Here is a 25209-nt window from a genome sequence, read left to right as displayed (position 1 = left end):
GTGGGCGAGATTCCGCCCCCCGCCCGGCCTCGGAGCCCGGTGTGCGTGTCTGTCAGTAGGTATTGCTGGGGGGCGGGGCTATTGTTAGGGGGGGATTGTTAGTGGGTGGGGCGGTGCGGTTGTTATGGGGCGTGGGAGGGGTTGTAGCCGGGTGGGCGGGCCGTTTTATGGGGGGGGGGTTGTTGTTATGGGTGGGCGGGCTTGTATGGGGGGGGGTTGTTAGCGGTGTGGGCGCGCGGTTGGATGGGGGGGGGTAGGTTAGCGGGGTTTGGGGGTGGGGCGGGGCTGTTGTTAGGGGGGCGGGATTTTAGCCGGGGCGGTGTGGGGGATTGTTAGCTGGGGTGGGCTTGGGGCTGTTGTTATGGGGTATTGCCTCTGCCCCATCAAGGTCGAGGGTCCTAGGGACCAGCAGAGGCAGCACCTGAGACCCTTGTGGAGATTTTGCTACCACCTCAAAGAGAAAGTTGACATCATTTCCTTGCTTCTGAGGGGGCACCTGTGCAGCTAAGTCAGAGGGGGACCTAGGGCAGCCGACTCAGGTTGCAGGGCTTTAAACTAGGTTCACGGAGACCAGACCAAAGCCCTGAGGGAAATAGGATACCAGGAGGAAGCAGGAGAGCGCAAGAGGGGAGGACTTCTGCCTCACACGGAGAAAGTAGGACAACCAGCGAGTTATCTTAAGTGCCTATACACAAATGCAAGAAGCCTGGGAAACAAGCAGGGAGAACTGGAAGTGTTGGCACTGTCAAGGAATGTGATTGGAATAACAGAGACTTGGTGCAATCACACACATGACTGGAGTACTGTCATGGATGGATATAAACTGTTCAGGAAGGTCAGGCACAGCCGAAAATGCATGTGTTGGGCGGGTTGCATTGTATGTAAGAGAGCAGTGTGACTGCTCAGAGCTCCAATATGAAACTGCAGAAAAACCTTAAAATCTCTGGATTAAGTTTAGAAGTGTGAGCAACAAGAGTGATGTCTTAGTGGGAATCTGCTATCGACCACCAGACCAGGGGGATGAGGTGGACAAGACTTTCTTCAGCCAACTAACAGAAGTTACTAGATCACAGGCCCTGGTTCTCATGGGAGACTTTAATCACCCTGAGATCTGCTGGGAGAGCAGCACAGACAATCCAGGAAGTTTTTGGAAAGTGTAGGGGACAATTTCCTGGTGCAAGTACTGGAGGAATTAACTAGGGGCAGAGCTCTTCTCGACCTGCTGCTCACAAACAGGGAAGAATTAGTAGGGGAAGCAAAAGTGGTTGGGAACCTGGGAGGCAGTGACCATGAGATGGTCAAGTTAAGGATCCTGACATAAGGAAGAAAGGAGAGAAGCAGAATACAGACCCTGAACTTCAGAAAAGCAGACTATGACACCCTCAGGGAACTGATGGGCAGGATCCCCTGGGAGAATAACATGAAGGGGAAAGGAGTCGAGGAGAGCTGGCTGTATTTTAAAGAATCCTTATTGAGGTTGCAGGAAAAAACCATCCCGATGTGTAGAAAGAATAGTAAATATGGCAGGCGACCAGCTTGGCTTAACAGTGAAATCCTTGCTGATCTTAAACAAAAAAAAGAAGCTTACAAGAAGTGGAAGATTGGACAAATGACCAGGGAGGAGTATAAAAATATTGCTCAGGCATGCAGGAGTGAAATCAGGAAGGCCAAATCACACTTGGAGTTGCAGCTAGCAAGAGATGTTAAGAGTAACAAGAAGGGTTTCTTCAGGTATGTTAGCAACAAGAAGAAAGTCAAGGAAAGTGTGGGCCCCTTACTGAATGAGGGAGGCAACCTAGTGACAGAGGATGTGGAAAAAGCTAATGTACTCAATGCTTTTTTTTGCCTCTGTCTTCACAAAACAAGGTCAGCTCCCAGACTGCTGCACTGGGCAGCACATGGGGGGAGGAGGTGACCAGCCCTCTGTGGAGAAAGAAGTGGTTCAGGACTATTTAGAAAAACTGGACGAGCACAAGTCCATGGGCCAGATGCGCTGCATCCGAGGGTGCTAAAGGAGTTGGCAGATGTGATTGCAGAGCATTGGCCATTATCTTTGAAAACTCATGGCGAACGGGGAGGTCCCGGATGACTGGAAAAAGGCTAATGTAGTGCCCATCTTTAAAAAAGGGAAGGAGGAGGATCCGGGGAACTACAGGCCAGTCAGCCTCACCTCAGTCCCTGGAAAAATCATGGAGCAGGTCCTCAAGGAATAATTCTGAAGCACTTTGAGGAGAGGAAAGTGTTCAGGAACAGTCAGCATGGATTCACCAAGGGCAAGTCATGCCTGACTAACCTAATTGCCTTCTGTGAGGAGATAACTGGCTCTGTGGATGAGGGGAAAGCAGTGGATGTGTTATTCCTTGACTTTAGCAAAGCTTTAGATACGGTCTCCCACAGTATTCTTGTCAGCGAGTTAAAGAAGTATGGGCTGGATGAATGGACTATAAAGGTGGATAGAAAGCTGGCTAGATCGTCGGGCTCAGCGGGTAGTAATCAATGGCTCCATATCTAGTTAGCAGCCGGTTTCAAGCGGAGTGCCCCAAGGGTCGGTCCTGGGGCCGATTTTTTTCAATTTCTTCATTAATAATCTGGAGGATGGCGTGGACTACACTCTCAGCAAGTTTGCAGATGACACTAAACTGGGAGGAGTGGAGATACGCTGGAGGGTAGGAATAAGATACAGAGGGACCTAGACAAATTAGAAGATTGGGCCAAAATGATTAGGGGGCTGGAGCACGACTTATGAGGAGAGGCTGAGGGAACTGGGATTGTTTAGTCTGCAGAAGAGAAGAATGAAGAGGGATTTGATAGCTGCTTTCAACTACCTGAAAGGGGGTTCCAAAGAGGATGGATCTAGACTGTTCTCAGTGGTACCTGATGACGGAACAAGGAGTAATGGTCTCAAGTTGCAGTGGAAGAGGTTTAGGTTTTCACTAGGAGGGTGGTGAAGCACTGGAATGGGTTACCTGGGGAGGTGGAGGAGTCTCCTTCCTTAGAGGTTTTTAAGGTCAGGCTTGATTGACAAAGCCCTGACTGGGATGATTTAGTTGGGGATTAGGTCCTGCTTTGAGCAGGGGGTGGGACTAGATACCTCCTGAGGTCCCTTCCAACCCTGATATTCTCTGATTCTAAAACTAGGTGGAACCTGCACTCTAGCACTCTCCCCACTCCCTGGGCACTGAGAGCACAAGCTTCAGTCCAAGCCCAAATGCTACACTGCAATGTTATAGCCCTGCAGGATGAGCCAAGTGAGCCCAAGTCTGTTGACCTGGGCTGCCACAGGTCTTTTATAGCAGTGTAGTCAGATCTATAGGAGTTGGCTGAACTTAAGAGAGAGGTCTCAGGGTTAGCCACCGTGTTTTCTACCTTGACCTAATTATGAGAAATTCTCTGCTGCAGACCCATCTTAACACCTTTTGTCTTGATTTCACTGGTCAAGGTTCACCAGATTAGCTAAATCAAGGTAAAAAGTGTTAATTTGCAGCTTCACTAAGAAAAAGGAAAGGCCACCTAACACGTGTGTTAACCCCACCTTAACCTTGTCCTCTTTTCTGAATCTAGGCAAACTAAGCCACTGCTCTGAAAGGAAAAGCCTTTTGCTTGTGGTTGGGCACATTCCACTTCCTCTTCCAAATAGCACCTCCACAGCCCCTAACTCTGCTCTCTTCAGTTGCCAGCAGATGGAAAGCAAGTAGGGTGTGGAAACAGAGTAGTATGTTATTGTGCGAGCCTGGCTGTGTCGCTGGAGAATGAGGAGCAGATAAAGTTCAGAGTTATTTACAGTCACCTCTGCAGCTCCCTCTCCCCTGTCATTTGAGAACATTACTGTGGTAACTCCAGCAGGGGCCACAGTAGGAAAGCTGTGAATTTGCTGCTGGGAGGAAGTAGGACAGGCAGATTGATGATTCCCGGGGAACAGGAGCAGGTGTGCTGTGGACCAAGAGAGATGCACCAAGGAGGCATAGGGTGAATCCTGTTGGAGAGCTCCGGAAGCAGCTTCAAGGACAAGCACTGTCACAGCTCTTGTCTTCCTGTGGCAGGTATGAGCCCTGGGGCTCTTCGCTGCCTGTTCTGTTTGGCAGCCAGGAAGACACTAGGAGACTCCTTCTGCACTAGGACTGGAAGGAAACAGGGCTATTTTCTCAAAGAAAAGTGAAGGGAGTAGGATGAGTGGCACTTAAACCATCTTTTCCTCTTGCTATAATGGGCTGCCCCCTCCCAGTTAAACAGAAGCAGTGGAGCCTCTGCCTTTAACAGCTTCCACCACTTTTAGATCCTTTCCAGGCACAAGCATAACCATTTATCACCCCCTCACACTAAACCTTGGGTGCCTGGACTTCGCTAATACAAAAGCTGCTTTCGGACCCAAACAGGCCCCATCTTCCTTGCACTGGGCTAGCAAGGAATGTGGTGGTCTCAGGTACACGCATTACTCCAATCTCTTTCCGACTGGGAAACTGCTATAAAGAACAGAGAAGGCAACAATGGTGCAAGTCTTCACTTACTTGGGTATCCCTGAGCCAACCAGAAGAAGTTAAGTGCTCTTCATTTTGACAGATCAGGCTAAGGAAGACACTGGGCCTGAAATTCATGACAACAGCCTGGCTTGGAGGGGTCTGATTTGCTCTTGGAGGAGGGAAAGCATTCTATTTAGATTGAGCTTCTCAGGGCCTGTGTTCAACAACAACAGTGCAGCAGTCTGGGGGTGAAGGAGGTAAAGGATGGCTATAGAACCACACACAAGTACGGTGGCGCAGATCAGTACAAATAAGGAGAAATGGCGAGGTGAAAGGTCAGTGGAGAACAGACTGCTTCACAAGTTTAGGGAGGTTTGAGCTTTTTCCTTTTTTAAAAAAAAAAAATAAAAAAATGCAGCAAATCATGTTAATTCAAACTTTCCCTTGGATATGAGCATTGCCAGGGATGCTGTGTTTCACCCAAATACAGTATCTTTAGATGAAGGAGTGAAAAGCTTTCCTTGGGTCAAAGTCAAATAAATCCTTTACATGAGGTCAGCTTGGGGCTCCTGTCAGCCAACCAAAGCAGAGCACAGCTTAGTGCTTTCCCAAGTAAGCTCCCTCTCCCTGTCCATGATGGGACCAGACAGCACCCTTCATCCTAAACCCAAGGGTATGGCATTGCACTTTGGCTGCACTGTCACACCAAAGGCAGCCTCAATTCTAGTCACTCTTTTGGGACCAACTGGAGATTGGATAATGTGAGTCTGCGGCTGAACAATTGTCAACTGAGCACAGATTAACAAGACCCCCTCTCCAATCATAAGACCCATCACTGTTAAGGTGGCATGTGAAAGCTGGTAGATGTGAGAAATAATGGAACACTGTCCTTTGGAGGAAGCTCACACAGATAGTGTAGTCTGAAAGCAGCTGCCTGTCACTGCAAATAGGATTCGGGAGAAGTCACATCTAACGCAGTTAGGGAGATCCAAGATCTTTGGTAACAAGAGCTTCAGCCTGTAAGATGTCATTATGGTAAGGAGTCTAAACTTCCCTTAAGAGTGGGCTAAGCTTCATAACCCAATAAACTCAGCTTGCCAGCAGTGCACTGGTTTGAGCAGCGAGGAGGTCTGCATCCCCTCTAGCAGCTGAGGTGGTAGGTTGAAATATTTCACACCCAATGGCAGGAATGCTCCAGTAAAGCTGAGCTGTTCTCACCTCTTCCCCAGTCTAGCTTTTCCAGTGTTAGGACCCAGCCATAATCTAGTCTTTGGTTTCTAAGCTTGAGCCTAAGCAAGCAACATTTGTTAAAGAAAACCTTTATTAACACATTGGTCACAGGTACAATCACAACAAGCCATCACCATACAGTAGAGCATATACTGAATGTATAGTCTTACTCCACACAACTCTTCACCTGACTTAAATTGACCCACAAGGCTATTGCTGTACATAGGCTGCACCTTACAATTTTAAAGATATTTTCCTCTGTAAGCACAAAGATTTCCTGCCATGAAGCATTTTGTAAGCTCTGTGCCATTCAATGACGAGAGCAGGTTTTTTCCATTTTCTTCTGATAACCCAGATAACTGCTGCTGGCACATTTTCATCTAGTGGACAGAAAACTCACGACCCAGAGGTATTCCAAGGTGGGTCACATTTGGAGCAATGTTAGAGCATCAAGAGATAAGACGTCACCGTATTTCTGTAGTGAGCAGCACAATGGTCTTCCAGTCCATTCACAAGGGGGCAGCTCTGGCATAATAGCGAATACAGAGCTAGGTAGTCGAACACTGCTTATTGCACACTAGCTTAGAAATTCTTCGAAATTCTTCCCCTCCAATTTGAGTTAGGGTTAGAACCCATTTTCTTCAGCCAAGACAAATCTAGATAGCTGTCCAAGGCAGCTACAACTGCAGTACATATGTGCCACCAAGGGGAAGGCTCTTAAACTATAAAAGCCAGTTATTCCAGGGTTTGAGGCAGATGTTCAAAACAAGTTATTCAGTGTGAACAGAAGCCAGTCATTCCCTTCTTAGGGACAAGGAAGATGCTTTTACTTTTCCCACCTTCTAGTCAACATGTGATGTTCCATAAGGACAAGATGGGTTGTCTGCAAGAATCACATCTGGGGAATTTTCTTAAGGCATCTTTTTAATATGGCTATTAACACTGCTAATATTAAGGCCAACATGACATTCCAGCCAAGTATGGTACCATTAGAGAATCCCAAAAGTCTCATCCAGGGTGGGCAGGGCAAGACAGACTTTTTGGAATGAGAATCTTGGGTTTACAGAATGTATCCTTCTCCCCACCTAGAGTAGTTAAGAGGGACAGCAACATCCCCTCTCCTCCCTCCAGGCAGTCCCCCTACATTTGTACATGGCTATTTCAGAATTCACTCCAACACTTGCAGTGAGATATGGGCAGCAGTGCAGGAGCGTCCATGCAACAGTTTATGATGGAATAAATGGGTTCTTTAAAGCAGTCCTTGAGCTGAAGTAGTAACTAAGAGACAGCAAGTGTCTTCCCCCTTATCCTGGGCACAATGAATGAGCTGCAGCCTCCTAGAAACATTTTACATAGCATTGGCTTCTACATGAAGTAGAACTGGCACTTGTGTCTTCTCTAGATAGGAAGCCAGGGTTAAACTACCAAGGGGAAGAAACTTATTGCTATGCAAGTAGTTAAATAGGCAAGAAACCTCCTCAGGCAGCTGATTGCTCCCTTCTCTGAATTTCAGGTCTGTGAAGAGTAAGAGGGGAGTTTGTGAAATAATGGTCAGACTAAGACTGATAGGAAGCATCACTCCTTTAGCCTGGTAAGTAGCTAACTTGCAGGAGCAAGTTATAGAGTTGGATACTGGGGGGTCTCTGGGTTTAGTGGGCAGGATCTTTCTGCAGAACAGATTCAATTAGAGTCAGCTCTATTAGAGTCAGCCTCCTTTCTCTTTCTAATTTGAGAATGGACTGGAAGAAGATGGGTCTAATAGCAAAGATCAAAAAGCAATAGCTTTGCTTGATAGCAGTAGCCCCTGACTACGAAGAATGGCCCTTTTGTATATAAGAGTCTTTCTGCTAAGGACTAATCCTTCTATTACAGGATTAACAGAACACTGATGCTATTTCTAGAGCAGAGAAGCAGTAATAGGAAATTAACAGTCTGCTACTTCTGTTCCTAGTTGCCAATTTAAAATTGAGGTGAAAAGCAAGTTAGAGTGAAACAAAGACAGTGTGGTTAGCACATCAATGAGAGAGCCCAAGGACTGTTTTCAGGAGAGCTCAACTCCCATTTAGAGACCAAAATACGTGACCAGATTTTCAAGAGAGCTGAGCACACTGGGTACTGAGCTCTCTTGGAAACCTGGCCGTAAGTGTCACAATAGGAGCAGCTGAATTCTATGCACTTTTGAAAATCTGGACCCATCAGGTTATTCAGCCGTAAATGACGTGAATGATGCAATCTATTTAATGTGGTATCTTTTACTATGAAAAACCTAGAAATACTTGAATACAGGAATCCCTTCCCCAATGAAATGTGGCCCCCTCTGGGGTGGCATGCGGCAGCTGACTGCATATCAACAAGAACACTACATACTGGTTTTTAACAGACTTTGAATGCAAACCACAGGGGAAGTTTAGAGGCTGAACGTAGTTACTAGATTGGGGACTTAACTAGGACATTGGAATTAAATGCAATTTTGAGAAGAGGGGGACACAAAAAAACAAAGTTCTATAGGCAATTCAGAAAGCTGGAGGCTACATTTCCCACAGCAGTAGAACACAGAGGAAATACGGTTGGCATAGTTAGCTGGAAGGACTTAGTGATGATTGACACCATAGCAAGTGTTATGACAGACATGTAACTAATGCATATCGCTGTGATTGTCAACTTTGTGCATTACCTTCTGTCTGTTCTCCATAAAATAAAGACTGAGAAAAAGCTTAAACATCTGAAGTCTAATTTTTACAGAGCACATGAAAATATGAGCCGCAAACCTCCATCTTTGGCTGCTGAAGGGGGAGGGAGAGGGGAAGAGATCGATGGCCAAGGCATATTTGGACCGATGTTCAGCTGCAAGAGATGTGATGGGAGTGTACAGTTAAAACTAAAGGGTTAGGTGGGTTTTCAGGTTTGTAAGTGTTTGGTCAGCCAGGTAGACACAGGAAATCCAAAGAACTGACTAAGACTTTATGGTTATGCAGTCAACATCCGAGTCATTAAAACAATTTAAGCTGTTAAGAAAATCTCATGGTTTTATTTTTGTATAATGTAGCATTGAGACATCTGAACAAATCAGTATCTGGGCTATACAGGCTGCTGTTCTTTCCTTTCGTTTCTTTGGGTTACTAGAGCAAGTGGTCAGTACATAAAGACACCACCTTTTGCATTATGGATTCTTTCCAAGGCATGCTGGTACAACACACATTTCTCTTGTCAAATGCAGCTAAGTCTAACTTCCAAACATCATGCACAAGAAACTCATCTAGTGACACAACGTAAACTTGGCAGAAGGGCAGGTCATGGATCTTGCTTGCTTGCTCACTGCAGTGTTGCAGGTTTGTGTATGATATTTGGAATGTTCCGTGAGTGTGAATATATCAGTAAAGGAGAGGAGAAAGAGAAAGCACAGGTGCCTGGGGGGTACCAGCTCAGCCGTAGTTGTGCAGTGCTAGCCTGAACATGTCATTGGTGCAAACCCAGGCATCATTGATGTTCTTTAATATAAATATCTGGTGGAATCCTATGATAGGATCTTCGTCAGCCTATGGAGAGAGGGGGAAAAAAGAGATTTTAAAAAGATCCTCACTATGCCAAATATATTCAAACACACGTGGAAACAAGATTCACCAGCTGATGCCAGTGATGTCATGCTCTACAATGTACTTTACACCTCCCAACAATACCATTCAGCTTTAAGATAGCCAGGGATTTCTCCTCTTAGATGTTCACACCATATTTTTAATTCAGTGATGTAGGAGTTCCTCAGTGCAGCTTATCTAAAGCCAGAGTTTCTCTAAAGCCACTGGAGCTTTAGCACAGATTTATTATGGTTACAGCAGCACTTGCCTCTTACAGATAAAGATGCAAGTGCACTCACACAAACTGGTGGTTTCAGCAGTTCTATTTATTCTGGCCCCAAAAGAACAGCCCAGCAACAAACTGAAATAGTCATTTGGTTAAGTGTAAAAAAGCCATATGAAAGTCAACGAAGTAATGCATTATGTTAAAATAAACCACAATCTGGTAAGAAGTTAGTTTGTGATGTAACTGCCATGTCGGGCGCTGGCCTCAGAAGGGAGTTTCCATGGAAGTCAGCAGCAGTAACATGGCCTAAAGATGCAGCACCGTGGTGGTTTAGGGAGAAGGTTCCAGAGGGTGGACCACACAGAACTGACTGGTTACAAGTTACTAACTCTTCTCTTTGTTTCCAGTTGCTAGTCTACATTAAGAAAAGCTTAATACGTGAAGTACCATCATAATGTTACTTTCCCACAGGGCCGCCTAGAGGATTCAGGGGGCCTGGGGCAGGGCCGGGTCTTTGGCGGCAATTCTACGGCAGGTCCCTCTTGGAGGGAAGGACCCGTCACCGAATTGTTGCCGAATTATGATGCGGCAGTGGTAGAGCTGCCGCCGATCGTGGCTTTTTTCTTTTTTCCTTCTGCTGCTTGCGGCGGTGCTTGTACTCACCGGGCGGCACGCCGAGGCTTCGGCAACACTTCAGTGGTGGGTCCTTCACTCGCTCCAAATCTTCTGTTGCACTGAAGGACCCGCCGCTGAAGACCTGGAGCGAGTGAAGGGCCCACCACCGAAGTGCCGCCAAAAACCTGGAGCAGCTCGCAGGACCCCTGCGGAGCCTGGGGCAAACTGCCCCACTTGCCCCCCCACCCCCGAGCGGCCCTGCTTTCCCATGTAAGCAATTGCTGGAGTTGCCATGGGACGTCCTGGGATGACAAATGAGGTGTTAAGTATCCATGAGAATCTCTATTAAGATGTGATTTACACTAAAATGTTTCAAAAACACAGATTTGGGGTATTTAATGCCAGGTTATAAATAATCAGTAACTGAAACTGTTAATTTGGAAGGCACTATGCTCAGCCTATACACATAATGCTCTGCCCACCACAACTTCAAGAACTTTGGCTAAGTCTTGCAGTCATGTATACCTGTCTTCAGCAGCACTGCTCCCTGACCAGGCTGAGGGGTCACTTCAGGGTGACCCAAGACCCAACTCAGGGCCAACTGAAGAACCAAACTAGACTGTCCAACTCAAAGCCCATACCACATGCTTTAAGAACTATGTGTTTGTTAGTATGAGATATCTTTGGAACAGAAACATGCAAGTATTCTTCAGAAAGTGACTTAATACAGCTTTAACCAGAGAGGCCAAATGGTTCCCTAAGAATTGATTCCCATCTCACAAGCGATGGAACATTCTGTGGCCTCGTACAAGTGATTTTCATCTCTTCTGCACAGGTTTATAGCCAGGGTTCTCAAACTGGGGGTTGGGACCCCTCAGGGGGTCATGAGGTTATTACGTGGGGGGGGGTCGTGAGCTGTCAGCCTCCACTCCAAACCACGCTTTGCCGCCAGCATTTACAATGGTGTTAAATATATTAAAAAAGTGTTTTTAATTTATGGGAGGGGGAAATCACACTCAGAGGTTTGCTATGTGAAAGAGGTCACCAGTAAAAAACTTTGAGAACCACTGGTTTATAGATATATTTTAGAGCTGCCACAAACAAAAGTTGACACCACTACTTCATTCTTCATGTTTTAAGAGTCTGCATCTTCCCCAACCAATAGCCATGGATCAAGAGCATCAGATTAAATTGCTCTGGCAGGTCTGCAACTCAATATTAAATCAAGTATTTTCTATTCTCTTCATTCTGAGCATCAGTAAGCAAGTAAATCTAAGGGGAATTCTACTAGGCATAGCACTGTAGTAGCTCTGAAGTTCTGAATAGAAACTTCATGGCGTCAGCACAGTGTGAACACAGAAACTGCCAAACCAGACCAGACCAATGGTCCAACTAGTCCCATTATTCTGCCTCTGACAATGGCCAGCATCAGACGTTGCAGAGGAAAATGCTAAAAGCCTACAATAATGGAATAATCCGCCCTTCTGGGAGGCATCTCACCTCATTTAGAGATTGGTTTATGCCCTGAAACAGGAGGATTTATCACTCCTAGATTTAACCTATCAAATATAACTATGGATTTTCTCATAATTCATACAAATATCTAAACCTTCTATGAATCCTAAATTCTTGCTAGTGCTTGATATTTTGTGGCAAAGAGTTCCGCAGATCTGTTGTGTTCAGTACATAAAGTATTTCTTTAACTGTTTAAAATGCATGCCTTCCAATGTCCTTTGATCGTTCCCTATGGCTTTGGCAGAGAACCTCACAAAGGGCTATGAATGAAGCTAAGCGATTACACAGTAAATTCCATCACTGATAAGAGCTTGTTTATTGGCTTAATTTGGGCTCGGTTTCCATTTCCTGATGGATACTGTTTAGCTGGGATCGCTTCTTACCACAGCCATCAACAGCCATTTAAGCACACTCTTTTGCTTGCCTTCCGGCTTCCCTTGTTTAGTCTGTTGTGCCTTCATTAGTGGCTGCATGCTACCTCTATGCTAAGCCATGGATTTTAACACTAGGGTTGGACTAGTTTCTCTTTTCGTGATTCCCCTTTCCAAAGGGAAGTGTCACTATGCTGGATTTTGATATCTTCTCTCTCTGAGGATGTTGAGCATAGTTACACTGCAGTCACTATTATTTAAATGGTTCAGCCAGAACTCTGATCAACTCCTGCATAACTCGCTGTTTCAAAAAATGTAAATTGCTTCTTTAAACCTTTGCTGACCAGACTGACCATAGGAACAGCCATATGGGTCAGACCAATGGTCCATCTAGCCCAGTATCCGATCTTCCAACAGTGGTGAATGTCACAAAGGGAATGAAAGAACAGGAAAATCATCAAGTGAGCCATCCTGTTGTCCAGTCCCGCAAATTCTCTAATTCTTTTTTGAACCCAGTCAGTTTTGGCCTTCACAATATCCCCAGGTTGACTGTGTGCTGTGTGAAGAAGTGCTTCATTTTGTTTGTTTTAAATCTGCTGCCTATTAATTTCATTGGGAGACCCTGGTTCGTGTGTTATGTGAAGGGGTAAATAAACACTTCTTTATTCACTTTCTCCACACCTTTCATGGTTTTGGTAATCTCTTTTCCAAACTGAAGGGTGCCAGTCTTTTTAATCTCTCCTCATATGGAAGCTGTTCCCTTAATCATTTCTGTTGCCCTTCTCTGTACTTTTTCGATTTCTAATATACCTTTTTTGAGATGGGACGACCAGAACTACGTGCAGTATTCCAGGTGTCAGTGTAGCACTGATTTATATAGTGGCATTATAGTATTTTCTGTCTTATTATCTATCCCTTTCCTAATAGTTCCTAACATTCCATTAGCTTGTTGACCAGGTTATAGAATGAAGTCACCCATTGTTACTGCTTTATTTGATTTTTGTTGCCTCCACATTGTACACCGTATTTTTTCTGACCCAGAGGCCATTAGTACACAACTCTAGCAGCATATCTGTATAACTTGGCATTTGCATCTCTGCAGACTTGACTGAATGGGCCTCTTCACTCAAATTCTGTCTCATGTTTTAGGGAGTCTCCTTAGCTACAGTTCTACTCCCGCCACCTCTGCATATGTTCCAGGGGCTCTCAAGGTATAGTACCACTCCCACCAGCACTGCAGACTAATCTGCCCTTCCTTTTTAGCTGGTTATTATGTATCACAGTAGCCCACTGATTTTTGGAGACCAACCATGTTTCAGTAATACCATTCAGGTCAGGCTCCTCTTCCACTGCCAGACATTCCACTTCATCTCATCTGCTTTATATGCTTCTTGTATACAGACAGACATTTATCTTTGGTTTTGGCCACCATGCCTATTTTACAGCTTAGCTTTGGCACCCAATTACTGTTCTGGAACGTATCTCTGATCTCGTGGCGAAGAATTAAAGCTACGTTTACACTACTGACCTTACAGTGGCACAGCTGTACTGCTGCAGCTGCGCCTTTGTAAGGTCTCCTGTGTAGCTGCTCTATGCAATAGGGAGGGCGCTCTGCTGCTGGCATAATTAAACCACCCCCAACAAGCAGCAGTAGTTATGTTGGCAAGCAGGGAGAGGGATAGCTCAGTGCTTTGAGCATTGGCCTGCTAAACCCAGGGTTGTGAGTTCAATCCTTGAGGGGGCCATTTAGGGAACTGGGGTAAAAATCTGTCTGGGGATTGGTCCTACTCTGAGCAGGGGGTTAGACTAGATGACCTCCTGAGGTTCCTTCCAACCCTGATATTCTATGAGATGCTCTCCCACCGACATGACAGCACTGTCAGTAAAATTTACGTTAGTCAGGGGTGTGTTTTTTTCACACTCCTGACTGACAAAAGTTCTACCGACAAAAATGCTAGTATAGACATAGCCTTAATGTCACAGGTTCTTTCATATTTTTATGTTTTATCTGGCAAGTTTCAAACAATGCTCTTAAGTGTTTACCATGCATCACAAACATCCAGATTTTCCAAGTGATACAAGCTGCACATTCCCTTTTTCAATTGGGCACTTTACATACAGAATTAATTATTCTAAATTCATTCTGTAGTAATCACTTCTAAAACCACACCCCATAAAGGAGCATTTGGAGAACCGCATATTGCTTTGAAAATGCACAAGCAACAGCCATGCTACTCAGCCACTACAAGATCAATCAAGGTGTAAGAGCAAGCAGAGAGCATGCCTTACTCAGGAAGGAAGGTGAAGACCACCAGAGATGGAGAGAGGGCAGAGGTTAAACGTTGTGCAGGGCTAGCCTGAAGACTTCATTGGTGCACACCCAAGCACCTTGAAAACTTTTCAACAAAAAGGTTTGGTGGAAACCTAGAACTTGGTCATCGTCTGCCTGAGCAGGAGAAAAAAAGGCATGTAACTAGACAGAAACAAGTTCCAAGAACACGGGGTGCCACAGTCATTGCTGGATTTGGCTGAAGCAGGTAGAAACTATGGGCCTCAAACGCTGTCTCCTCTTCCTGTCTGAACAAACAAATGCTCATCAGGGAAGGGAGAAGCAGCAAGAAGTGATGGAAACAAAATTAGGATACATGGGAGAATTTAGTTTATCCTTCCCACACTAATTCCAGATGTGTAAACTAATGACAAAATACTAGCCCAGCTACAAAATCTGCTTGCTCATCCTGACCATTGCGATTATTAAAAACCACCACTGCCCCTAGATGAGTTTTGAGAGGCTAGTTTAATATCTGTTTAAGAAGTTTTTTGCCAATAAAAGCGTGACTGATGTACACTAAGAATCTAGAGACCCATCACACAATCCTTCTCACACCACTGCACTCTCCCTTGAGAATGGGAAGTAAAAAGCATTCTTATAGATTCATAGATTCTAGAACTGGAAGGGACCTCGAGTGGTCATCGAGTCCAGTCCCCTGCCCTCATGGCAGGACCAAATACTGTCTAGACCATCCCTGATAGACATTTATCTAACCTACTCTTAAATATCTCCAGAGATAAGATTCCACAGTTCTTACAGAACACTTTTCTGGTCCATCCTCTGTCACGTATTCAACGAGATTGTCACTGTCTCGTATTCAACAAGATCTAAGGATATGAGGGTAGGTCTATTAAAGGACTTAGCCTCAGAAGCACATGGACAGAAAGTGGACCATCTTATTACTTTTCTAAAGCACTCAGAGGATAATGTGTTCAACAAAATGGAGGTTTGGGGTCTGAAGGATGAGATTCTGAAGCACGCCTAAGGTAGTTAGGAGCACAAGTCCCACTGACATTACTTGGAAACTGTGTTCCTAGGTCATCTGGACACATCTGAAGAGCCCACCCAAAACCCACAGCAAGCATGTCTGCTTTTTCAGTCAGCATGTAGCAAACATCTTTCCTTTTGCCCTTCCTGACATTTCAAATGCTTTGTGCCTCACTCAGGCTACTTTAGTGCCGTCTGTGTTTTGGAATGTTTACTAGCAAATGCCTGCACAAAGCAATGAGAGTTTAAAATCCAATAACGGGTTTGGAAATTTTTGCACTAGTCTCCATGGTGCTTCTAAGTATTTGGCATTATGGTCCTATGTACTAGATTAGGAGCCAGGAGAACTGGGTTCTTTTGCTGGCTCTGTCGCTGATCTGTTCTATGACTTTAGCAAAGTCACTTCTGTTCTGTGCTTCAGCTTCTCTCTCTGTAAAGTGAAAAGCATGATATTTTTCCTCTCTGTAGGATGCTTTGACATCTACAGATCAGTGCTGTTTAGGAGCTAAATGTTTTTCAGAAGTTAAAGATTACATCTAAATAACTGGACGCTTGCAGCCCTCTGGCTTTGTTACTGCTGTTTTGGTAAGATCTGAGTATCAATGACGCCACTATTAAATGCACAGACTGATTCCAGATAACTGTCTATTTTTCAAGACTAACACAAGGATATTACAGTGCATCAGTTTCAAATGTGTGTGTATTCATAAGTCTTATGTCCACATTTGACAGCTAACCTGATGGATGGACAGGAAAATGGATATTTTATGCGTCTCCTTTACTAGGAGAGTCAGTTTGCTAAGCTTCAGTGTAACAAGCACTGATGAGGATTTTCCTTCATGCTAAGCAGAGGCAAATGGAATTCCAGTGACACATAGCACATACAAGGCAGAAGCCAAGGCCAGCTGTCACTGTGTCCATTCAGACCGTGGGTCCAACTGTAACATCTGGTGCCAAGATGAGCCCAAAATACTAAACCAGGCACATTTAAACATAGGAGTGCAAGTCTGAAGACTAAGCTGTCTGCCTCCTGCTTCCGTACCCAACACAAACAGAAATGAAGGAAAGGTGCAGACCCTTTGCTACAAGCCACATTAATAGTTTGACTCACTTCACAGATAAGGAAAAAAAATGATCCCATGCTACACCACATGGTGACAGACAGCTGGCAAATGCTTTGTGTACGTGAGCAGTGTATATCTGTCCAATAACCACATGCACTGTCCCGTGATTCCTGCAACACTTTGCCTTGACTTGCCAAGTTGTACTTTTCATAGGAGGATAAAGAAGTTAAAGATAAGTAGGATCTATGGCAGGGGTAGTCAATAGGCAGCCCATGGCCAAATCCGGACAGCCAGATGCTTTTGAACTGACCGTGACATCTTTTTATTTACTTATCATCATCATTATTGGTTTTGTATTATTTTCTCTGGAGTCTGCACTTTGAAAATACCTTGACCAAGAAATGTGGACCTTGACAAAAAATAATTGATTACCCCAATCTATAGCATCAAAAAGTGGTGTATGTGATAGGTCCTAGACTGCATTGTCCAGAGTGAGGTCCATCCTACTGCAGAACCAGAAATCTAACAGTTTACAAAGACTGTTCCTTAATGAGATTAAAGGCAGGACCCCACAGCCACAGGATTTACCTGCAAATACATGCCTTGCTGCAGAACTGTAATCCACTTTTAAAAAAATCCTACCCTTTATGTCAGGGGTCCCCAACGCGATGCCTGCAGGTGTCATGGCACCCACCAGGGCGTCTAAGTGCATCCAGGTACTGGCCGGCAGACGAGCATCTGCCGAAATGCCGCCAACAAGTAGCGTCATCCAGAGGTGTTGCCGCTGAAATACCACCGAAAAACGGCGGCATTTCGGCAGCAACACTTCCGAATGACACTACTTGTTGGTGGAATTTCGGCAGATGCTCATCCACCGCCACGATCTTCCATGGCTTGTCGTCTGGGGGGTTGGGGACCACTACTTTACGGTGATGAAGATAAACTTGAAAACATGAATGGTGTAACTACTGCAGCTTCATCTGCCCGAGATAGCAGAGAATCTGAAAGTGCCTCAGATATGAACGGCCCCCCAGTCACCTCAACCAGGGCCCCATGCTAAGATTCTGAGATTGTCAAATTTAGTATTCCCCCTTCATCACCACCTCCCCACCCAAAAAGAGAGACATGGAATTCAGCATTTTTGCCATGGAATAGCTATTTGCTGCAGCCAGGTGTCTGACATCTCGCTCTACAGTTTTCCTCACTGGGGTTAAGTTCATTGTTTATACTGCATGTTCACAGCACTGTTCCATGGAACCAAGCTGCAGAGGCTAGTGGACCAGAGCTGGAGTCCAGCTTGCAGCTAGGGACCCGGAAGTATAGGTTGGCCAGCTGGGTTGCCTCTAGAACAGTGCAGCAGCCAAGGCTTAGAAGTTCATCTCCCTGGCTCCCGAGGTCAACTCCATGTTTGTCTCCCAGCCCCACGAGAGGGAAGCAGTTCTGAACAGGACTGCCTGGGCAGCTGCAGAAGCAAAGGTCTAGGCTACCTGGAGAATGCAGTAAAAAGCACACTCTTGAAAATAATCAATGAGAATTTTCACTGATGAGCCACAGCTTGGTGGGAGGGAGGAGAGGGGGCATGATGGGAACAGGACAGAGAGGGGGACATAGATTGAAACCCAAAGGGGTAATTTGTGATGGTACAAGGTAATTGTTGCTACCATTTACTATCTGGGCTCTGATTATAGGGTAATTTTTGGTCTTCACTAAAAGAGGAAGACCTGCAGTTTTAGGTTTCAATAATGTCCAGAAGCAGGAGGTGTGAGGCCAAGAGCTGCTCTTCCCCACTACCCAACGAGAGCAGGTAGGGCAGATCAGCTCATTTGGGGGCTCCAGGGGATTTAAATAACTCTGATCCAGCCTGACTCTTTAGTCCATCCCAGATTCTGGAGGTTTGATGACAAGAACACGCTGTTTCCAGAGCCATCTGAAGGAGTAAACATTGACAGTATTCCGTGAAGGAAACTGGAGCATGCTAGCCAGAAGCTGGATGGGCTGGGGATCCTGTTGTGGCAGCATGCACTCTCACAGGACCCAACATGCTTCTGGCACACCTCACTGAGTGTTAATGCAAGTTTAAGATTTCCAGTAAAGGGCAAGTCCTGGCTTTGGCTAATTTCTTTAAGGAACTTTGTGGCCTCAAGGACAAGGCAGCTCTTATTCTAAACAAGAAACCCAACAAATCCTCTCAATCTATGGTCTTCAGGCCTTTGGAAGCACAGCTGTTCCCCCAGAGAGGTGGAGGACCAAAATGAAGTTGATTTAGTTCACCAGCACAGCAAAGATGACAACGTATACATTGTGTGTTCAGGGCAAACTGAAGCCATATAGGTAAAAATAATTTGGAGTAGCATTCCCTCTAATTTTTCCCACTCATGTGCAGAATGAGTTTTGTTAACGTGCACCAATATGGAGGTGATGTGTGACAAATCACCTCCATATCAGTGCACATAACAAAATTAATGGGGGGGGGGGGGCACGAGGAGACTCCCCGCAGCTCTTTCCCCTCCGGCAGTGCACAGAGCTCCAAGGGAGGGCCCCCCTCTCCCCTCCAGCAACAGTGAGCGAGCGAGCTCCCGGAGCCAAGGGAGAGGCCTGTGGCAGCCCTGCACTCCCCAACTTGCTCCCCTCCCCAGTCCCTGCCCAACCTCTACCTCTCTCCACTCCAGGTCACTGCCGCGTGGCCATGCAGCTTAGAGGGAACTTAGATCTGGAGTAGCTTCAAGAGAAGGGACCTCTTCAGTGCTAGATGGCATGGGCTCACTCAGACGATATTACCATTCCTGAATCAATTTTGGCCAGAAAGAGGCAGAACAGGATTGCAATAACTCAGATGCAATCCCTGGGGATCTGACCCAAGTGCCATATCAGTCAGCCCTACTCTTCCCATACTGCGGCTGACTAACCTTAACCCAGCTGCCTGCACAGAAATGGAATAGCCAGGCTCCATTCCAAGGACTGTCAACTAATATGAAGGACTACTGGACTGTCCTTGCACTTCCATGGACTAGCTGTACCAGAGGGCAGATGGAAGCATCACAGCCTGCACTGCTAAACCATATGAACAAGGTAACCAAATTTACACCTTCCTGAAGAATTACGACCCAAGCTGCCATTAAACAGAAACTGTATCCGTTAAGACAGTGGTTCTCAACCCTCGGTATTGGATGTGGCCCACATAACATATCGTGGGCCGTACATGTGGCCCATAATGGTAACTAGGTTGAGAACCACTGAGTTAAGACCTTTACTGCACCCATGACCTCAGTGTGAACGAGAACAGCAGTACATCTAAAAGGCCAAACCAAAGAAGTGATGCTTCACGTGACACTGCTGAGGTGCAATGGTTTTACGAAGGGCTTTTAATCTAGCACGGCAAGCAGTCTCTCTTGGAAATGTTCTACACCAGAAGCATGACACCCTAGTGTAGGCATTAACAGGTGCCTCCAAGGTACATAAGCTATTTTACAAACATCCTGAAGAAAACTTTAAGACATTAGCGTTTGTTTCCCTGTAATGGAAAGGAGAGTTTACCTTAAGTTGTCCCACAACCATACTGAGTATACAGCTGTCAGGCGTGGGCTGGTGGTCTTGTGATGTGATGCTGTGCTGTATTTTTTGAAAAGGAAGGCTCTACAATGAGAAGGAAAAGAACAGGGTGAGCAGATAGGAAGTGTTCCCCTCCTTTGAATATATTATACAATACACATTTCATGTAGGAAATCAGTTAAGTGCAGTGGCATAAGAAGCTGAAGTAGTTTGGAAATAGACACAAGTTTACATTCTCAGTGCCACAGAAAGATGCAGGTGGTCAGCAGAAAAACACAGGCGCTCAGTTGAAGACTTTCTACTAAAGAACAAAATTAATTTTACAGATAAACAAATACTCCATAAGCCCCATCTCAAAGTGCAAGTCAGATTTAGCAGCTACCCTTTTAATGAAAAATGCCTTCCCTCTGGTGTGACAAGCTGGACTTGTTCCTTCCAGCCCTGTGAAATGCTGCAAGAAATCTTCACCAGAGAGGCCCTTATAATTATGTTATTGTAGGTTCTCATCTCAAGAGTCCCCATTCTCTTCTCCCTTTCTTTCCTTTCTGTACGCTACTTTCTAGCATCTTCACTCCTCTTATCTGTCCTCCTCAGTTATTTCAGACACATGGATATGACGGCAAGCTAAATTCAGCGAGGTTGACCACAATCAGCTAACCCATTTTTAAAGGCATTGAACCCTGTCTCCACCAGCTGTTAAGCGGTGCTTAAAAAGCAGTCCCTTTTTTTCTTAATCTAACTAGACAACGCCTTATGTTTGCTTTATAAATGAAGTGAAGCTCTGTTCAATATGAATTTTCATGCTAGTCAGAGCTGCATTTGAAACAAAAGCTGCGCTAATATCACTGAGGCAGGTGGCATGCAATTTGAGATACAAGACCCACAGCCCTGCCAGTAAAGACCACAAACTTTTACTTTCTCATCAGTATAGTGGCTGCCAGCAGAGGGCTCAGAAATGTCAAGTTTAGTCAAATGTACCTGTAGAGAGCGCATCTTGGTTTCTACATAGGAGGAAATGCTTCCCTTATACTTTGGAAACTGGTGCTTTCTTTTAATATAGTCTGGTTCAGTAAGCACCTCACATGTGAACAGCTGATGAGCACTGGATTTGAGAGAAAAGTTGGGCATGACAATTATGTTGTTGGTCTGCAGAAGAGAATAGGCTATCTATAGCTAATCCAGCAGGTTTATTAAGTTCAGCATCATACACAGAACATCTTTGAGGACACAACAAAAAGCAGCATTTAGTAGCAGGCCAATGAACGCCCATGTTGGTGGCAGTGAATCTGTGCACCCAACGTGCGGCAGATACTCTAGAGAGCAGATGTTTGCCGTATTGGTGATAATGTGGCTGCCTGACACCAAGTGCTATGGTTAGGTTAGGCAGGACATTCATTCAAATCCCCTTGCCCATTCTCCTCTGAGCCTCACTTTCTGATTCAGCCTGGGGAAATGTATCGCTGAGCTTTTAGCAGAACCCTGCTTGCTTTGCAGTGCCCCATAGCTCCTCACCTGGCCACAGACCTAGTGGCTGCTAAGAAAATTTGCAGGAGGTGAATTGAAGGGGTTTCACTGTAAGATGCCATCTGAGTTTATTTTGGTTGCTGCTCCCCTTATATGCATTGCTGTCTTTTTAGCACAAGCGGTCCTACGTGTGGTTATGTACTTTTCATTTACAAAAATAAAGATTTTTAAATCCAAAAAAACTTCCTTCAGAAATGCAAGAGAAGAATCATATAAGATTATTCTGTGAGTTACGGCAATAGACAAGGATTCAGGAGATCTGCATTCAGTTCTTAGCTCTGCCAGACTTCCTGTGACACCCTGGGCAAGTCCCTTAATCTCTGTGCCTGGGGCTATGGCTTCACGGTCTTGTTTAGAGTTAGCCATCTCCATGTAAAAAAAACCAACACTCCTTTTTTGCAATGAAGATACAGCCTTCAGTCCTCAGCTGTAAAATGGGGATAACACTACTATTCTTCTCCCATCTTGTTTTTATTTAAACTGCAAACTATTTGTAGCAGGCACTGTCTCTCACTGTGCGTCTACCACTGGGGCCCTGATCGTAGGAGGCGCCTCTAGGAGCTACAGATAAAAGAGGCACAATTAATAATAAAGGTTTTGCAGACCAAGTTAGGTCCTAATGACACCTGTGCTACCCTGCTGCCTTTAGTGGATTTGCACAAGTGTAACGGATTGGAACTAAGTAAACAATTCAGTTGATGCACAAGAAATACAGGTCAGGTCCCTCTCAGCTGTGCTGACTCTGTAGGCCTAACAGGAGCATTCACAAAAGAAACTGAGCATAGAGTTATGGTGCTCAGCACTATCCTGCACTCCTCAGGCCCTTTCAGAACGCAGGAGTTTAATTCCCAAAACTCAAAATGCTGGAAAACCAGGATAAGGAATTATGGTGACACTTTGCATAGAACACAGACACAGTAATAACCATCCTCTTCCCTAGTGAGTCCTTCTAGGGAGATCACAGTATCTGGCATGTCCCTCAGGCTCTTCCAACCCAGCAAGTGCTCCCTGAAGTACAGTGAGAGTCTGCTGGCCTGTATGAATAGCAGGGCTGACTAGGAGCTGAGCAGGGCAAAGAGAAAGTGGCAGGGAGAAACAGGGTACTGGTCTGTTCCCAGGTCCTAGAGACATCTCTGCATGGGACAGAGTTAAGGCTGTTTGGGGATATGTTTCTACTCTATACAGAATCTTATCCTGCCCTCATCACCGGAATATCTGAGTGCCTTCCAGCAATGGGAGAGAACTGTATGTGCTTAGTTCCTGTGGGAGTTTGTTTCACATTCTTGCACTGGCCCTAAAGAAAGCTCCATCTCCTGCACAAACAAGCTTTTCAGTTCTGTGTGGGACATGCCCACTTAACTCAAAATTTCCTGAGAGTCTCCCCCACTTGTGTTTTTCCCCATACTGCTAGCCTTCTCATAAAGGGAACTTTAATTCCCAGAACTGGAATGGTGGTACACCAGGATATGTGGAGTTAAACTCTTGAGGGACACACCCCAGTGACTTTTGGCGGATACTGCCTGTATCGTTTTAGGCTGAGTCCAGGGGAATCAGCCAAGGAAGGATCTGCGCTCACAGCTGTTGAAATTTCAGATCAGCACCACTTTCCGTAACTCGCCTGCTAAATGGTGTGTTGAGGGGGGCGAGAGGAGAGGTTAAATCACTGAGCCTCTGATTCCCTGAGCTCTGCCTTGAGAAGTCAGAGCCCAACTTCCCCCTCTCCCTCACGGAATCAGGCAGAGAAACTCCCCTGCAATGATGCTCACGAGAAACCTGAGGCAGGTAGTCTCTCTACATTTTCATATGCAAGAAAGGTCAGTCAATGGGCCCAGGTTTTAAATGCCAATTGTCTGAGTGTCTGGTGATCACAGTCACTTGTCTGGCCTAAATTTTTAGCTTGCCTGGGGATGCCTCCTAGACTGGTCTTCCTGCTCCTACCTGGGGAGCCATCCTGCCTTTCCTTTCCAGTCAGGGACAAGGGAACACCAGGTAAACAGAGGCAGTTTTGTTTTGAATTGCAGAGTTCAAACAGTATAGGCTAGAACTGACATGAATACTTCCCAGATTGAAATTTAGTGTTTGAACAACACTCATCAGCATGGCCACATTCAGTTTAACAAGAATCCAAGAGAGAACTCCAGAGCCACCTGTAGCAGGCTGAACAACCGCTCCAGCCCTGAAGGGGTTGGAAAAGCCCTGCAGAGGGCTGGGGCTGTGGAAGGGAGCAAAACCCTGGCTGACTGGAGGAAGTGGCTGCAGCTGGGGCCATGCCCCAAACTGAGCAACTGGGCCTTATAAGGCAGCCAGGGCAGCCAGAAGCTCAGCAGTCTCACTCTGACTGAAGAGAGACACGGGCCTGGCTGCTGGGGAACTCACTCGGGGACCTAGAGTGAGGCAGGGCTGGGGAAAGGCCTTAGGGGCTGGGAAGCCCCAGGCCAGCAACTCCCCAGGCTGCAGGGCCTGGTCCTAGGCCCACAGAGGTATTGGGCTTGCAGAGGGGCAACCTAAGGGTGGGTAAAGGAAGCCAGCCCAAACCCCTTGTTGCCTGTGATGATTGGCTGGTAGACTGCAGTTCGCCCCAAGGCACGGGGGCTAGACGGTGACTGGCAGTAGCCACGACTGAGGCAACGTAAGGATAGGGGGTGGGGGTTCCCCTGGGTGGGGAGGCTCAGAGTGGGGTACTGCCAAGGGGGCAGCACCCAAGACAAGGGCTCTGGGATCCGGGAGGGACACAAGGGCCAATGACAGGCAGGACACCTGGCCTGGAGAGGGCGCTCTGACGACTGGTGAGCTAATTCCCAAGACAACAAGCAGGAGGCGCTGCAGGGGTGAGTCCACTCCCTTATACACCCTTTGAAAAATGGCATGTCTATGAAAGCACTGCTGCGGCTCTACCAAGGTCTGTTGAGCTATCATACAGCAAAGCCATCTAAGGTGAGAAATTTGGGCTGGAATTGTCAGCTCCGACAGCTGCTGAAGTTCACCTTCTTTTTCAAGAGACCAGCTTTTCTAGAGCAACCCACAGCAATAAAACAAAAAAACCCCACCCAAATCCCAGACATAGGAAAACCTCCTCAAGCTTCCGCTGCTCAGAACAGAATCACCCTATCAAGCCTGGGTTCTCATGGATGCAGACACATGCTAGGTCCTGTTCAGATAAGCTCTTTGGGAGAAGGGATTTTTACTCCAGGAACTCCTAAAGCTTGAAACTGAGCTGCCTTCCCCATCTCTATTTCCTGTACGTTCAAGTACAAATATCCTTCATATGTGGTTCCAACTCCATTGTAAGAGGTCAACAACCAAAGACTATTTCTTGAAGAAATGTCTTCCTTTCTAGAGGATCAGGTTGCAGAGTCTTCTGGAGAGTTGTAGAATAAAGAGTCCCACAATAGCAGGACTGTGCAGCACAATCTCTAGAGGAACAGGAGTTTGGGCACTTATAGGCCTTGTATGTGCTAAATTAACGGCATGAGCCACCTTGCAAAACAGAAATTAAGAGATTATGGGGAGAACTAATAGCCCACTCTCTGTATTAAGAAACTGGGATTTTTAGGATTTCAAAGGTCTATTTTCTGGAGTAAATGAACTCCAGAAACTGACAAAACTGGGAGACTGTCTGCAGACTTTAGAGATGTACTAGGGAACTTGGTTTTCACTTGACAAGAGAATTACATGTTGTGTGTTAGCAGCAGCAGCAGGTACTTTCATGCCAAACATGGATGTTTAGCATTGATTCTGCATCCCTGCAGGCCCTTGATTCACTAGAA

General features: G+C 45.8%; 1 protein-coding gene and 1 long non-coding RNA gene across 6 annotated transcripts in view; one reads left to right on the top strand and one right to left on the bottom strand.

The window, feature by feature from the left end:
* Positions 1-12: 12 nt before the first annotated feature.
* On the top strand, positions 13-8487 carry LOC116829604 (uncharacterized). Its single transcript, XR_004374780.2, has 3 exons — positions 13-39; positions 3562-4040; positions 8430-8487. It is a non-coding gene; the product is annotated as an uncharacterized LOC116829604 (long non-coding RNA).
* Positions 5761-25209, bottom strand: part of NUTF2 (nuclear transport factor 2) — a 57811-nt gene continuing 38362 nt past the window's right edge. For all 5 annotated transcript variants that reach the window (XM_075073740.1, XM_032788501.2, XM_032788500.2 and 2 more), the window contains 2 exons: positions 19904-20002; positions 5761-9223 (listed from right to left, as the gene is read on the bottom strand). In XM_075073740.1, the coding sequence (XP_074929841.1) occupies positions 9110-9223; positions 19904-20002 (213 nt within the window). In that variant the 3' untranslated portion in view covers positions 5761-9109. The remainder of the gene's footprint in view (positions 9224-19903; positions 20003-25209) is intronic.

This window comes from Chelonoidis abingdonii, chromosome 19 (assembly GCF_003597395.2).
Source record: "Chelonoidis abingdonii isolate Lonesome George chromosome 19, CheloAbing_2.0, whole genome shotgun sequence".
Lineage (NCBI taxonomy): Eukaryota > Metazoa > Chordata > Testudines > Testudinidae > Chelonoidis > Chelonoidis abingdonii.
The sequence above is the reverse complement of the archived record's forward strand: the minus strand, read 5'-3'. Positions and strand labels throughout refer to the sequence as shown.